The sequence below is a fragment of the Rana temporaria genome, chromosome 5 (genome assembly GCF_905171775.1).
Source record: "Rana temporaria chromosome 5, aRanTem1.1, whole genome shotgun sequence".
NCBI lineage: Eukaryota > Metazoa > Chordata > Amphibia > Anura > Ranidae > Rana > Rana temporaria.
In genome coordinates, this window is record NC_053493.1 from 27,648,892 (window position 1) to 27,666,519 (window position 17,628).

At 37.4% G+C, this 17,628-nt stretch overlaps 1 protein-coding gene across 1 annotated transcript in view; it reads left to right on the forward strand.

Moving 5' to 3' along the window:
- DLX5 (distal-less homeobox 5) overlaps positions 1-9,915 on the forward strand; it is a 15,995-nt gene extending 6,080 nt beyond the window's left edge. The window contains exons 2-3 of the mRNA XM_040352294.1: positions 589-773; positions 9,208-9,915. Coding sequence (XP_040208228.1) covers positions 589-773; positions 9,208-9,540 — 518 coding nt within the window. The 3' untranslated portion in view covers positions 9,541-9,915. The remainder of the gene's footprint in view (positions 1-588; positions 774-9,207) is intronic.
- The last annotated feature ends 7,713 nt before the right edge of the window (positions 9,916-17,628 follow it).

Here is a 17,628-nt window from a genome sequence, read left to right on the forward strand (position 1 = left end):
ACACAGACCCATAAAAATACTATTTTGATTCGCACTCAGCAGGGAGTCACTGCCTTGGTGCCCTCAGAGATAATGAAGTAGTAGTAGTAAAGATCACTCCGGATTTCTCTATAGTATCAGATACTGTATATAACTCATACTATATCTACTAAGTTGCTGCTTGGCTGAATCCTATGAGTGCCCCTGATCTCTGCTACTATCTCATATATATATATTAGATATTTAAATATATTCATGTATATATTTATTATTTGTTTTATTATTATTATTATTATTATTATTATTATTATTATTATTATTATTATTATATAACTAATTATAATAGGGTCACATATAGATATGTGTATTTTAAATAACCTTTTAGCTTTGTTTTAAAAAAAAAAAAAATACAAAAAAGCACAACTGTTAATAGAGCATTAATTTACTACAATGTACATAAATAAAAAAATATATGTCATGTGGGGTTTTTCCCCCCAATAATTCTCCTTGCATAAAACCAGTCCAGACAAGGGGGATCATGGCACACACTTTTAATAGCATTTTGTGTAGAATTGCAGGCTGACTGATCTCTGTCTGTTTGTCCTCCAGAGAAAGAAGTGGCTGAGCCAGAGGTGAGGATGGTCAATGGAAAACCAAAGAAAATCAGAAAACCCCGGACGATATACTCTAGTTTCCAGCTGGCAGCTCTGCAGAGGAGATTTCAGAAGACTCAATACTTAGCGCTGCCGGAGAGAGCTGAGCTGGCGGCCTCCCTAGGACTGACACAGACACAGGTAAGAGCATGGCAGGTCCTGGCATCGACTTCCACCACTGAATTAGCGAGAAGGAAGGGAGGAAAGAGAGAGAGAGAACGAAAGAAAGCTTACCCAGTACATGTATACAGTTATATAATGTATTTGTGTTATATGAACAAATAAGAGGGGACAATCAGAGAGAAAGAGTGAGAGAGAAAAAAGAGAGAGATAGAGGAAAAAGAAAGAGAGGACGAAAGAAAGAGATAGAGAGAGACGGAGGGAGAGAGAGAGAGAGAGAGAGAGAGAGAGAGAGAGAGAGAGAATGAGAAATGGGGATCACAATGTATTATTCCCATTCACTCATGACAATGTACTCTAGAAAGAAGGCTTACACAGTACATGTATATAATGTATTATCGTTATATGAACAAATATATAGAGGAGTGGAATGGCAAAGAGAGAGAGAGAGAGAGGGGGAAGGGGGGAAGAGAGAGAGAGTAAGAGGGTGAAAAGAGGGACAGAGGAAAAAGAGGGAGAAGAAGAAAAGAGAGAGAGAGAGAGGAAAAGAAAGAAATGGGGATCACACTGTATTTTCCCCATTCACTGATGTACTGCACTTTGTATTGCCTGGAGAAAGAAAAAAAAATCAAAGAAAGCTTATCCAGTACAAGTATATAATGTTTTTTTGTTATATGAACAAATATATAGAATAGGAGAAGGTCAGTGAGAGAGAGAGAGTGCGATGGAAAAAAGAGAGGGAGAAGAAGAAAGAGAGAGAGAGAGAGAGATATGGGAAAAAGAGAGGGAAAAGAAGAAAGAGAGAGAGAGAGAGAGAGATGGGAAAAAGAGAGGGAGAAGAAGAAAGAGAGAGAGAGAGAGATGGGAAAAAGAGAGGGAGAAGAAGAAAGAGAGAGAGAGAGAGATGGGAAAAAGAGAGGGAGAAGAAGAAAGAGAGAGAGAGAGAGAGTGAGATGGGAAAAAGAGAGGGTGAAGAAGAAAGAGAGAGAGAGAGATGGGAAAAAGAGAGGGAGAAGAAGAAAGAGAGAGAGAGAGAGATGGGAAAAAGAGAGGGAGAAGAAGAAAGAGAGAGAGAGAGAGAGATGGGAAAAAGAGAGGGAGAAGAAGAAAGAGAGAGAGAGAGAGAGTGAGATGGGAAAAAGAGAGGAAGAGAGGGTGAAGAAGAAAGAGAGAGAGAAAGAGAGAGAGAGAGAGAGAGAGAGAGAGAGAGAGAGAGAGAGAGAGAGAGAGAGAGAACGAAATGGGCATTACAATGTATTTTTCCCATTCACTGACGACAATGTATTTCACTTTGTACTACCTCGAGAAAGTAAGAAAGAAAGAAGGAAATAATAATAAACTATTAGATAGATAGTAAAAATTATAGATAGATAGTACAAATTATAAATAGACAGATAGATAGATAGATAGATAGATAGATAGATAGATAGATAGATAGATAGATAGATAGAAAAAAATATAGGTAGATAGAAAAAAATATAGATAGACAGATAGATTGATACATAGATACAGTAGGTAGACAGACAGAATGAAATAGATAGACAGACAGATAGATAGATAGATAGATAGATAGATAGATAGATAGATAGAAAAACATATAAATAGACAGACAGACAGATAGATAGATAGATTGATAGATAGATAGATAGATAGATAGATAGATAGATAGATAGATAGATAGAAAAAAAATAGATAGACAGATAGATTGATACATAGATAGGTAGACAGACAGAATGAAATTACTGTATAGAGGTGTTGTGTGTCCAGTTAAAAATCATATGAAACTTTGCATTGTTTTCCAAAACTGAGAACAAAGTTGCACAATCTTCTTCAGAACTCTTTGCTAAGTTCTGACAGAAAATAATGTATCTATCTGTAAACGTCTTTTGTAAATATCTTATTTAAAAATATTGCTTTTTTTTTTTTAATGGTACATTGTGACAGAGTCCCATTAGTCATGTATAAGGAGCCAGTTTGATGGGTGACCTCAATGGGACAACTTTGCATTTATTGTTTGTGTTGGTTTTGGAACCCATTACAGAATGACTTTCATTTTTGAAACCACTTCGTAAAGTTGGCATCTCACTCTGTTTTCTAAGAATAACAGATATTTAAGTTTTTGTTTTTGTCTGTGCAAAAAAAAAAAAAAAAAAAAACATTACAGCTGGTGTTCTGTGTTGAATGCTGGAGTTTATAGTTCATCAGTAAGGTCGCCTATGCGCCACATTTCACCGCAAAGACGTCTGCAGCGTGCACATGTGCAAAATATTAGTCTCTTATCCCCCAATCAGATGTAAAATGGCACAAATCAAAGTCTTGGGTTTGTTAGAGATAATTCAAAACAGATCTCTGTCCAAAGGAGAATAATACAATTATTTAAGAATGCATCCTTGCATCTTCACTGCATTTATTTTTTATTTTTTTGGCTCCTTTTTTTTTTTAGTGTACAAGCTCTGAGTGCAGTTTGGGAGTCTGTTGTATTTTTGCTAAGGGTTTACATGTGTGGTGGAGCTGAATAGGCCATGATTGATGTACCAGGCAGTGTGGAACCATGACATGTCCTGTTTGGAAATACTCAACAATATTTTTACAATAGTTTAGTGAGGGAACTCTGCCTTGTGTCATGTCCTCAGGCCTGAACATAATTTTCTAAAGGGTGTCGTTTTGTTACGCTATCCCACTCAACCTGTTTTGGAACCAATCACACTGAAGTATTTAGGAAAAAAAATGTTTTTTTTTTTCAATCTAAAAAAATGATACTGTTTCTAATTAGATTATTGAACAAAAGCTAGATTCAAAATTAAATTATCATTTTATTTTCAACAATTTCTACTTTTTGAGGCAAGGGATGCAAGAATGATCTTGTGTCAATTGTTTTATATTAATAAGATGCTTGTGTCCTTATTATCTTAGCAAATACATATAGTTAATTCTCATGTATTCAGTCTTTGCTTGTGTTGCATGGGTTATATCATTTACTGAAGGATTGGCTTTAATCCCTGCTGACATTCAAGTAAAGTTTACAAACTGGGGGCATTTTAATATCCTTTATTATTTTTTTTCTGATTTTAACTGGGGGAGGGGGGGGGGGGTTTGAAAAGGACAAAGACTACAACCATATAAAAAGAGGGATACCCAAAAATGTGCACAAATTAAAGATGTATTAAAATATATATTGAACAATAAACAAAGGCTGTGTCTTTAAAATAATAAATAAATAAAAATAATTATATTTAAAAAAAGAACAAAAAACAGGCTACAATGTGAATTACTACTTTAATAATTTAGAATCTTAGTCTAACAGGAAGCAAAAAAAAAAAAAAATAACAATATTGTGATGGTGCGTAGATCACTCTAGTGATTATAGCACAATGATTTGTGGCACTGGCCTAACAAGCCTCCACTCAAGTTAATGGAATCTCAAAAATCTCATTGGTTGTTTGAAGCAGAGGCATGTTCATTGAGTCTGTTTAAAAAATGTCAAATGAATGTCATACTTTAGTATGTCATCTCCTTGAAAATAAAAATAAAAATTTGCTGGGTTGGCTTAGAAAAAATAAAACAATCATCATCTTCAAAGTGAATCTGTTATAGGCAAGGCAAGCTCATGGTGTTGTAGAGCAGGCAGGGTCAGTGCAGAATGTACTATTATTACTTTATTTAAATCTTTGACAATTTTGAAATTACTGGTTGATTGAAGTCACAATGCTGGACCCTTTTCTTTTTTAACTTTTTATTTATAAACTTCTATGCTGGACCATTTTCTGTGCCTGGAAGATGCTGCATAAAAGGACTTTGGCCAATATATATATATATATATATATATATATATATATATATATATATATATATATAGTAAATAAACCTATATATATATATATATATATATATATATATAGTAAATAAACCTATATATATATATATATATATATATATATATAGTAAATAAACCTATATATATATATATATATATATATATATATATATATATATATATATAGGCATACCCCACTTTTAAGTACACAGTGAGGTTTATTTACTATATATATATATATATATATATATATATATATATATATATATATATATATATATAGGCTTACACAATAAGCACCTAACTTTAACTTTATAGGGGGAAAAATGATATCTATATATATATATATATATATATATATATATATATATATATATATATATATAATATGCATTATAATTATTATTATACAGGATTTATATTGTGCCAACAGTTTGCTCAGTGTTTTACAAAATGAAGGCAGACATAACAGTTAAATACAATTTGGTACAAGAGGAATCAGAGGGCCCTGATAGATATATATATATATATATATATATATATATATATATATATATATATATATATATATATATATATATATATATATATATATATATATATATATATATATATATATATACAGGCATACCCCGTTTTTAAGTACACAATGAGGTTTATTTACTATATATATATATATATATATATATATATATATATATATATATATATATATATATATATATATAGTAAATAAACCTCACTGTGTACTTAAAAGTGGGGTATGCCTCTATATATATATATATATATATATATATATATATATGTATATATATAGTAAATAAACCTCATTGTGCACTTAAAAACGGGGAATGCCTATATATATATATATATATATATATATATATATATATATATATATATATATATATATATATATATATATATATATATATATATATATATATCTTATATATATATATATATAGGCATTCCCCGTTTTTAAGTGCACAATGAGGTTTATTTACTATATATATACATATATATATATATATATATATATATATATATATATATAGAGGCATACCCCACTTTTAAGTACACAGTGAGGTTTATTTACTATATATATATATATATATATATATATATATATATATATATATATATATATATATAGTAAATAAACCTCATTGTGTACTTAAAAACGGGGTATGCCTGTATATATATATATATATATATATATATATATATATATATATATATATATATATATATATATATATATATATATATATATATATATATATATATATATATATATATATATATATCAGGGCCCTCTGAATTCTCTTGTACCAAATTGTATTTAACTGTTATGTCTGCCTCCATTTTGATGTAAAACACTGAGCAAACTGTTGGCACCATATAAATCCTGTATAATAATAATTATAATACATTATATATAGATATAGATATATAGCTATATCTATATATAGATATAGCTATATATCTATATATATATATATCCTTTTCCCCCCTATAAAGTTAAAGTTAGGTGCTTATTGTGTAGGTGACAGAAGCTTTTTAAATGCAATTATGGCTATAATGTTGTAAAGAATTGCGCAAACTGTTGGCGCTATATAAATCCTATATAATAATGATAATATAATAATACAAATGAAGATCACTGTCTTTCAGAGACACTGCAGAAAATATTTGTGAATTTTCAAATGCATGTCCCTCCTGCTGATTAATCATTGGTGGAAATAAATAGTTATCTTTTTAATAAAAGCACACATGCTTCTGCAGAGAGTCAAAATCTACATAACACTGACACTCTGGGTGGTAATCTGTGAATGCTGCAGATAAATATTCAAAATGATTGTGCTCATAGTAAATATCTTGTAGCATTATTTGGTGGGACTTGGTGGGATTTATTTACTAAAACTGGAGAGTGCAAAATCTGGTGCAGCTATGCATGGTAGACAATCAAACAAAACTTCAGCTTGCTCAAATAATCTTTGATAAAAAAATAAAAAAGCTGGAAGCTGATTGGTTTCTTTGTAGAGCTGAACCAGATTTTGCACTCTTAGTAAATCAACCCCTGGTGTGTCCAAGTACTGTTTTCTTGGTATACAATTCCCCTTAAGCTGGAGCATAGGCCCAAAATAGAATATGCTTTCGTTTTGCGAAACCAGTAATGTATGGGACAAGAAGGCCTTCTGTAGGAGCGACAAACCCATATGACCCAGAGCAGACTAGTTCCACAGAGGACTATATTATGTTGAGCGTTGCTAATTGCGTAAAATACCACTAGCCTTTGGGGATGTACATATTCAATTTTCAGTGACAAGAAAAAAAAAATATTAAATTAGTTTTCGTAATGAAATGGTTGCATAATTCTAAATCCTGATGAAGATCCTGAAAATATTTTCTGAAAGAAGGAAAGGCTTGCAGCAATTCTTTTTTGGCAAATTTCTTGTTTTTATACTCTGGCATATAACTGCTGCTGAAAGCTGCATGGAGTCAAGAGCTCAGAAGTCCAGTGTTGCACATGATTTATTTATAATGTACCACTTTATGAGGGATCTAGGCACTAACTAATGGTTGTGTTTTGTTAAACCAGTGAACTGTTGTATGACGTAGGCCTATATCACTTGGCCAGACCCCCTCTGTGTTCTTTGGAACATTTTGGGGCCTTGTTTAAGTTGTCCTTTGGACTCGCTTTCATTTTATTAATTAGTTATAGGTTGCTGCCAAGTCTATCAATATCCAAATTACAAATATACAAGATGCATTGTGGATGCAGTCATTTTAAATAATTGCCTATTGCATTCATGCCCTAGTGTGTGAGATTCTGTACTTGTGGCTCTGGAGTAAGAGATTCACAACAGAAGCAAGGCATTATAGGCCATAAATATTCAAGTTTTTGATACTACCACTGGCAGAACAATTTAAAAATATGATTTCTACACATGGAACATTAACTACCTCTTTCTTGCTATGATAACATAATAATAATAATAATAATAATAATAATAATAATAATAATAATAATAATAATAATTAATAAATTAATTAAAATAAATAAAGCTATTGTTCCCCAGCAGCCATTCTAGGCAGACTTGATCACATGTTCTGAAGCTACCAACCATTACCACAGAGGGTCTAATAATAATAATAATAATAATAATAATAATAATAATAATAATAATAATAATAAATAAATGAATAAATAAATAAATTACAGTAACTACCTCTTTCTTGCTATGATAACATAATAATAATAATAATAATAATAATAATAATAATAATAATAATAATAATAATAATAATAAATAAATAAATTAATAAAATAAATAAAATAAATAATTTAAAATAAATAAAGCTATTGTTCCCCAGCAGCCATTCTAGGCAGACTTGATCACATGTTCTGAAGCTACCAACCATTACCACAGAGGGTCTATTATTACCAGTCATGAGATAAAAGGATCAAAAAGTGCAAATACAAAAAAAATATAAAAAAACCTTCACGTAAACAAAGAATTGAGCTTTTATACAGTTTGATGGGTTTTATGTATCAAAAATAGATAAATAAATAATAAAAAAAAAAAAAAAAAATTGCTCTTTAAAGCGGGGGTTCACCCAAAAATAATTTTTTAACATTACATTCAGCCGAGTTGTCCTAATGACAATCGGCTGTTTTTTTTTTTTTTTTTTCCCCGTACATACCGTATTTCACCGCCGCTTCCGGGTATGTCTTCTGCGGGACTGGGCGTTCCTATCTGATTGACAGGCTTCCGACTGTCGCATACAGCGCATCACGAGTTGCCGAAAGAAGCCGAACGTCGGTGCGGCTCTATACGGCGCCTGCGCACCGACGTTCGGCTTCTTTCGGCAACTCGTGACGCGTAGTATGCGACGGTCGGAAGCCTGTCAATCAGATAGGAACGCCCAGTCCCGCAGAAGACATACCCGGAAGCGGCGGTGAAAATATGGTATGTACGAAAAAAAAACAAAAAAAAAAACAGCCGATTGTCATTAGGACAACTCGGCTGAATGTAATGTTAAAAATGTATTTTTTGGGTGAACCTCCACTTTAAAGAGAGAGGTCACAAGAATACGAAGAACAGGGACATATGTAGTCTAAAACCCAATTCCTGAACCATTGTATGTGTGTGGAGGGGGAGGGGGATTCTGAGGGGTTCAAGGTGTACCCCTACATTATAGTGACTTCATCACAATACTGAGTTTTTGTAAACAATATACTGTATTTAATTTAAAATAGTATCAGTGAGTTGTTTTAAGGTGCAGAAGAAACCAATAATATATATTGTTGTATAAAGAAGTTCCTAATACTAGCTGATCCATGCTAGGGTGTAATTAGTAAACACTGGTTCCTAAATCATCTTTTTTTTTTTTTTTACTCCTTTATAAAATAATTTTAAATTAAATTAAAGTTAGGAAGCAAAAACCTACAAAGAGTAGTTTGGACTCTTTCAGATATATATCACCTGCTTACAAAGTGTTACAAACATAAGCAAACAAACATTTATATTGTAATGTATCAAAGTGAGTATACAAAGTTGCAAAGTACAAGCACATACAGTACACAACTACAAAGCACATTTTTAACCATTTCCTCCATCTTTTCCTCTGCAGGTGAAAATCTGGTTTCAGAACAAAAGATCCAAAATTAAGAAGATCATGAAGAATGGAGAGCTTCCTCCAGAGCATAGCCCAAGTTCCAGTGATCCCATGGCTTGCAATTCTCCGCAGTCACCTGTGGTTTGGGAACCTCAAGGGTCTTCAAGATCTCTCAGTCATCACCCACATGTGCATTCCCATCCTCAGACCTCCAACAACTCCCCTGCATCCACTTACTTGGAAAACCCCAGTGTCTGGTACCCAACAAGCAACTCCCTCAACTCCCACTTACAAAACCACAGTTCCATACAACATCCATTAGCATTGGCTTCTGGGACATTGTACTAAAGGGAGAGAGGAAAAAAAAAAACACAAACTCTTTGTTTTTTAAATATTTTGGACTCTTATATTTCATTGTTAAAGGGAACGTACAAAAGAAAGCATAAGATGGATTTTTTTTTAAAGAAAAAACAAAATATATTGTGTAAAGCTTGTTGCATGTAACTTATTGCATTTCAAGGGAACTTTTTTTTTTTTCTTTTTTCAACAGATTGACGCAAACTTTTTGGACACTATTCTCAATGGTGCCTTGAATCTAATGACCTCATTTTTTTCAGAGACTGACTTTTTTTTCAATGTTTTATTGTATCCATGTAAATAAATGTAGATAGATGAATTAAGCTGTATATTCTGGATAAATAAAATTATTTCGACCATGGCAAATGGACGTTCATTGAGAATTGATCTAATATAGATATTTTGTATTGCTCTGTGTGCATGTTTGTGCATGTGGGTGTGTGATATATACATTGAGGGCCAGATTCACATACAAGTGCGGTGGCGTAACGTATGTCATTTACGTTACACCGCCGCAAGTTTTAAGCGCAAGTGCTTGATTCACAAAGCACTTGCCTGTAAACTTGCGGCGGCGTAGCGTAAATCCGTCCGGCGCAAGCCCGCCTAATTCAAATGGGGCGTGTGTCATTTAAATTAGGCGAGATAGATAGATAGATAGATAGATAGATAGATAGATAGATAGATAGATAGATAGATAGATAGATGTTAAATATTTAATTACCATTTTAACTATTTTTACATATAGTTTTATTCTACACCAAAAGTGTATACATGTGTATGGGGGTGTAATATATATATATATGTATGTATGTATGTGTGCATCTGTATGTATGTATATATATATATATATATATATATATATATATATATATATATATATATATATTAAACTAATTGTTAATTATATGGATAGATGGATAGATAGATACAGATAGATAGATAGATAGATAGATAGATAGATAGATAGATAGATGGGGGTGTAATATATATATATATGTATGTATGTGTGCATCTGTATGTATGTATATATATATATATATATATATATATATATATATATATATTTATATATATATATACACATATATTAAACTAATTGTTAATTATATGGATAGATGGATAGATAGATAGATAGATAGATAGATAGATAGATAGATAGATAGATAGATATCTAATGGTCAATTATTTCACTACTATTTTAATTACTTTGACATATAGGCCCAGATTCTCAAAGGACTTACGGCGGCGTAGCGCCATGTACGCAGTCGTAAGTCCGAATGAGAGCCGTCGTATCTATGCGGCTGATTCTTAGAATCAGTTACGCATAAATTTGGCTAAGATACGAGCGGCGTAAGGGCCAAATTCACAGATAATTGCCCAGGCGCAGCGTATCAGAGATACGCTACGCCGCCGTATCTTACCTGGCAGAATATCGAATCCAGGAAGATTTTGCGCCGTAAATTACGGTGGCGTAGTGTATTTCTAATATTTCAAATTGGGCGGGTAGGGGGCGTGATTCATTTAAATGAAGCGCGTCCTCCGTGCGCCGATTGAAATGCGCATGCTCCGTTTTGAAATTTCCCGCCGTGCTTTGCGCAAAATGACGTCGCACCGACGTCATTATTTGAACTTCGACGTGAGTTACGTCCTTTCCTATTCACGGACGACTTACGCAAAAAAAAAAATTCAAAATTTGACACGGGAACGACGGCCATACTTTAACATGGCAAGTCTATCTATACGCCACGAAATAGCAGCTTTAACTATACGCCAGGAAAAGCTGACTAGCGATGACGTAAGAGAATGCGACGGCCGCGTGTACCTTCGTGGATCGATGGAAAAAGCTAATTAGCATACCCAACGCGGAAAACGACGCAAACTCCACCCAGCGGGCGACAAAGTATTGCACCTACGATCCGAAGGCGTACGAAGCCGTACGCCTGTCGGATCGAAGCCAGAAGCCGTCGTATCTTGGTTTGAGGATTCAAACTAAAGATACGACGCAGCAAATTTGAAAGTACGCCGGTGTATCAGTAGATACGCCGGTGTATCTGGCCCTAAGTCTCTTACACCGTCGTATCTTAGGGTGCATATTTACACTGGCCGCTAGGTGGCGCTTCCGTATATTTCCGTGTCGAATATGCTAATTAGCTAGATATGCCGATTTGCGAACGTACGTGTGCCCGGCGTATCAAGATACGTCATTTACGTAAGACATACGCCGGCGTAAATTTACCCCTCATAAAGCAGGGGTAAGTCATGTTAGGTATGGGCGTTGAAAACGTACAAACAGCGTCGTATTTTACGTCGTTTGCGTAAGTCGTCCGTGAATGGGGCTGGACGTAAGTTACGTTCACGTCGTCTAGGCATTGAGCGGGCGTAATTTAATTTGAAAATTCAACGTGATACTGAGCATGCGCACGCATGCGCCGTTTGAAGAAAGCGTCATTTACGTGGGGTCATGCTTAGTTTACATAAAACACGCCCCCCTGTTCCTCATTTGATTTAGGTGCGCTTACAACGGCACATTTACGCTACGCCACCGTAACTTTCGACGCAAGTGCTTTGTAAATACAGCACTTGCCTCTCTAAGTTGCGGCGGCGTAGTGTAACTACGATACGCTAACCCTGCTTATATTTACGCCTATCTACGTGAATCTGGGCCACAGTTTTCTTCCACGCTATATAATAAGAATTGGAAACAGTTTTCTATGTTGCAGATTGATAGGAATTTTGTATCACTTTTTGCTTTCTTTTTGGATTGTTTTCACAGTATTTCTGGCTGAGAGATATTTTGCCTAATGTCAGAGAGGGGTCTTTGTAGAAGGGCCTGGGGCAGTGCTAATCATCTCTCTTGTGTTCCCCTCCCCCAACTCCCATTTCTCTGGATCCCTATTTCTCAGTATTGAGTGGATTGCTCCAGAATAGACTCGATGAAGCACATTTCCCTCTATAAGGTTTTCTGTATGTGCCATTTCCTAATTTTATTACCATTACCAGGAAAGTCCGGAGCAGTTTGTTTAGCATCGCTCTGCTTGTTGCTGATTGATTGTACCGATCTGTGTCATCGCTTCCCCACTGTCTGATATATTTACCAAAATCCAGTCCTTGTCTTATTCCATACAAAACCAGGCTTGTCCTTGCCCACATATGTCCCATTCTATGCCCCATCCACATCCCAGACTATACCCAGTCCATACTATAACCAATACATACCTAATTTAATGCCCCATCCATACCCCATTCTATACCCAATACATACCCCAATATATATCCTATCAACAACCATTCTATGTCCCAGCCATACCCCATTCTATTCCCCATCCATACCCTATTCTATACCCAATACATACCCGATTCTATACCCAATACATACCCTATCAAGAACCATTCTATATGTCCCAGCCATGCCCCATGCTATACCCAATACATACCCCATTCTATACCCTAGCCATACCCTATTCTATACCCAATACATACCCCATTCTATACCCTAGCCATACCCTATTCTATACCCAATACATACCCCATTCTATACCCTAGCCATACCCTATTCTATACCCAATACATACCACATTCTATACCCTAGCCATACCCTGTTCTATACCCAATACATACCCCATTCAATACCTTATACCTACCCATTTCTATACCCCAGCCATACCCCATTATATACCCAATACTTACCCCATTCTATACCCAGTACATACCCCATTCTATACCCAACACATACCCCATTATATACCCTATCAACAACCATTCTATGTCCCAGCCATACCCCATGCTATACCCAATACATACCCATTTTATACCCCAGCCTTACCCTATTCTTTACGCAATACCTACCCCATTCTAAACCCCAGCCATACCACAGGCTATACACCAGCCATACCCTAATTTATACCCAATACATACGCTATTCTATATCCAATACATACCCCATTCTGTACCTAATGCATATCCCATTCTAAACCCCAGGCATACCCAATACATACCCCATTCTATACCCAATACATACCCCATCCTATGCCCAATACATACCCTATTCTATATCCCATCTATACCCCATTCTATGCCCCATTCTATACCCAATCCATAATCCATTCTATACGTCGCCCATACCCCATTCTATACCTCATCCATACCCCATCCATACCCCATTCTACATCCTATCCATACTCAATTCTATGCCCCATCCATCCCCATTCTATACCCAATCCATACCCCATTCTACACCCCATCCAACTCCATTCTATACCCAATCTATTCTCCATTCTATACCTCATCCATACACCATCCTATGCCCTATCCATACCCCCGTCTATGCCCCATTCTATACCCAATCCATACCCTATTCTATACTTCATCCATACCCCTTTCCATGCTCCATCCATACCCAATTCCATGCCCAATATTAACCCCATTCTATTACCCCCCCCCCCCCCCCCCGTGCACACCACATTCTATGTCCAGTTTAAAAATATTCTTCTCTTCCATACCCTGTTCTACACCCATGCTATACCCTAACCATACTTCATTCTCTTCTATGCCCGGTACACACCTCATTTTATACACTGTCCATACCCCATTATATGCCCTGTTCATAATACATTCTTTACCCCATGCCTACCCTATCTTATGCTCAGTCTATTCCCCATTATATACCCTGTGCATATCCCATTATAAAGTATACTTAGGTCCATAACTCATCTAAACCCCATTCTTTGCTCCGTTCATACTCAACGATATACCCAGTTCATTCCCCATTCTATGCCCCATCCATAACCCATTCTTTACCACATCCATACCCCATCCTATGCCCCTTACTTACCCCATGCTACGCCCCTTCCATACCCCATCCTATGCCCAGTCTATACCCCATTCCCATGCCATGTGCATACCCCATTCAATGCCCTGTGCATACCCCATCCTATGCCCTGTGCATTTCCCATTCTATGCCCTGTACATACCCCATCCCATGCCCTGTGTATTGACCATGCTATCCCCTGTGCATACCCCATGCTATGCCCCTGTGCATACCCCATGCTGTGCCCCTGGAGGAGGATAGTCTGGGTGTCTGTCAGTCAGGGGAGGATTGCAGTGAATTCAGTAGAAGACCTGAGAAGACTCGCTGTACAGCCCCGGGCACAGTTACCTGTCTCCGCTCTTTTTTTTTCATCTACCTTCATGTCTGCCGCCCCTCCTCCCCTGTCTGTCTTTTTATTATTGCTGCCAGGATTTTCTTCTTCTCCATTAAATTCTAGTTAACTTGATCTTAAATTGTTTTTTTAGGCACTGCTTAACGCAATTGACAGGAAGTATATTTATAGAATTGTTACATAAATGCTATAGATTACTATACATTTAGCAAGGAGTTACTTTTGACTTGTTACATGGTATAGTATGAGGGGTTCCAGTGTTAAGGATAGATAGATAGATAGATAGATAGATAGATAGATAGATAGATAGATAGATAGATAGATAGATAGATAGATAGATCCAGTGTTTATAGACTCTTGAATGTTCCTAGATTTGGACTATGGGGTTGATTTATTAAAGGCAAAATGAATGTGCACTTTGCAAAGTTGCAGTTGCTCCAGAGCTTAGTAAATGAGGTAAAGCTTTACTTTACAAAGAATACCCAATCACGTGCATGGAAAATTTAAAAAAAAAATGAATTTTTGCTAGCACATGATTCCGTGACCAACGTAAACGCCTAATACAAGACCAGGTAGATTCACTTTAAAGTGCCCAAATCTACACAACTGGCTGGTGCCATCAGAAGAATACAAGAGGATCAAAGCACTCGATCATTTGTCCCATGAATGTTCTTCAGAGTTCTGTTTGAATCTTATCATAGTTCATGTACTTGCATGGAATATAATATCACAGACATCTGCATGAATATGCATGTATGTACAATGTGTCCTGTTTTTGTAGATAGCACAGTCATGGAAGGAACAAGGTCATCTAGAGCCCAGGGCGAACATGCCAAACTGCGCCCCCCCCCCCCAACATGTATGAGCATTATATGTCAGCAACCCCCCCCCTCCCCCACAAAAACACTAAGCACTCATCTACATGCTAGACATACATTCCCCCTCCTCCCTGAACAAAACTACCCCCCTACTGAAATCCCTCCTCTCATCACAAGTCTTTGCCCCCAAGGGCGGCCTTAGGTGTTCAGGCGCCCTTTGCGAGCTAATCATGTGGCGCCCCCCCATCTTCACCCCTCGCCCCCTGGTCACCTAAACATACACAAAGAGGTCCCTTATATCCTCCTCCCCTTCTGTGTGTAGGCTGGCTATAAAAAGTAAATACCTGTGCCTGTCGGGGGTGGCAGCAGCCATTTTTTTTTCAGGTGCCGCAACCGATGCGTTGCTCTTCACCCAGTCTCAGGGCAGGGGGACCTGGCAGCGCCTGCTGCTGTGACTCGTAGGAGTCGGACTTCTGTGATGATCATGTGTGTAGCTGACTGCGACTCACATTCTGCGAGCTGTGATGGCCTCACGTCCCCCCTGTTGCCCATGGTGCCCCGCACAGCTCGCACACCCCAAAGGCCGGCCCTGTTTGCCCCCTTCCCCCAAATCCCCCCAGCTCAAATGCTCCCCCCCCTCCAAAAAAAAAAAAAAATGCATCCCTCCTAGCACAAAACCTAAACCCCTAACGGTTCCCCTTCTAGGACACATCTCCCTCCCTCCTCAATTGAAACCCCCCCCCCCCCAGCACAAATTCCCCCCAAATCCCCCTCCTAGCACAAATCTTCTTTCCCCATCACCCTTCCCAACACAAACCCCCCTAAATCACCATTTTTAGCACCCCCCCCCCGAATTTCCTTCCTAGAACAATACTTACCCCCTGCAGCCCCCAAATTCCCCCTCCCAACACAGCCCCCCCAATCTCCTTGTGGTGCCCCCCACCTCATATGATGGGCAGCTTTCTTTCTTGCTCATCCCTTGTCCTGGCCCTGAGTACAGTGCAGTCCTATAATTGAAGTTATCTCAGTCTAATGATTCTAAAAACTATAACATTATGAAAAGTAATGGCTCCAGTCCAGATATATGGATCCATTTACTCCATGGCGTTAGAAAATGCATGCAGTTTCCTTGAAGGCCACGATCACGCTTCAGCGTTGCGGAAGCACATGAAAAATTGTGCACTTTCCCCCAATGCACAGAAACGCATTGCCCTTAGCCACAGGACTTAGTCATGGAGGTTGCTTGGTGTGGACTGGATTGGGCCAGGCTGAAGCTGTGTTTACTGATCAGCGGGGACATCATGGATCATCAGGCTGAGGGTCAGGTTGCGAAAGGCATCTTGCAGCGTCTTCCGTGTCCTCCTCCCTTCTGAGATCACAACGCCTTCCGCTGTGCGTCTTCTCCCCTCCTTCTAGGCGTCCAATAGGATCACCTAAAATTTCAGCCAATCGGGAAACGGATAACAGACCCGCGCTTTCTGATTGGCACAGAGGCTATTCAGTGTTAGAAAAGCAAAAACTAATTTCTAACACATCTGGGTGGACAAATGCTCTGCGCTCCGAGTCCACCATATTTTGAAGCCTATCAGGTTCTTCACAAAAACACGGCAATGCATGAATCCATTCATTAATCATATAGGGGGGTGGCGAGGATAGAGGGTGTGCCCTTAACCACTTGCCGACCGCCGCACACACATATACGTCGTCAGAATGGCACAGGAAGGCAAATGGGCGTACAGGAACGTCACTTTGAATTTGCCGCCTTGTGGGTGCGCGCGTGCCAGCCGCACGCCGCGGGAGCGTGCCTGCGGGTCCAGCAAACTCGATGTTTGCAGGCGGCCCACGATCGTGAGACCGAGAGGCAGAACGGGGAGATGCCTATGTAAACAAGACATTACCCTGTTCTGCCTAGTGACATGACAGGGATGTACTGCTCCCTGTCATCGGGAGCAGTGATCGCTGTTATGTCTTGGGTAGCCCATCCCCCCCACAGTTAGAATCACTCCCTAGGACACACTTAACCCCTTGATCGCCCCCTAGTGTTGAACCCCTTCCCTGCCAGTGTCATTTACACAGTAATCAGTGGCTATTTATAGCACTGA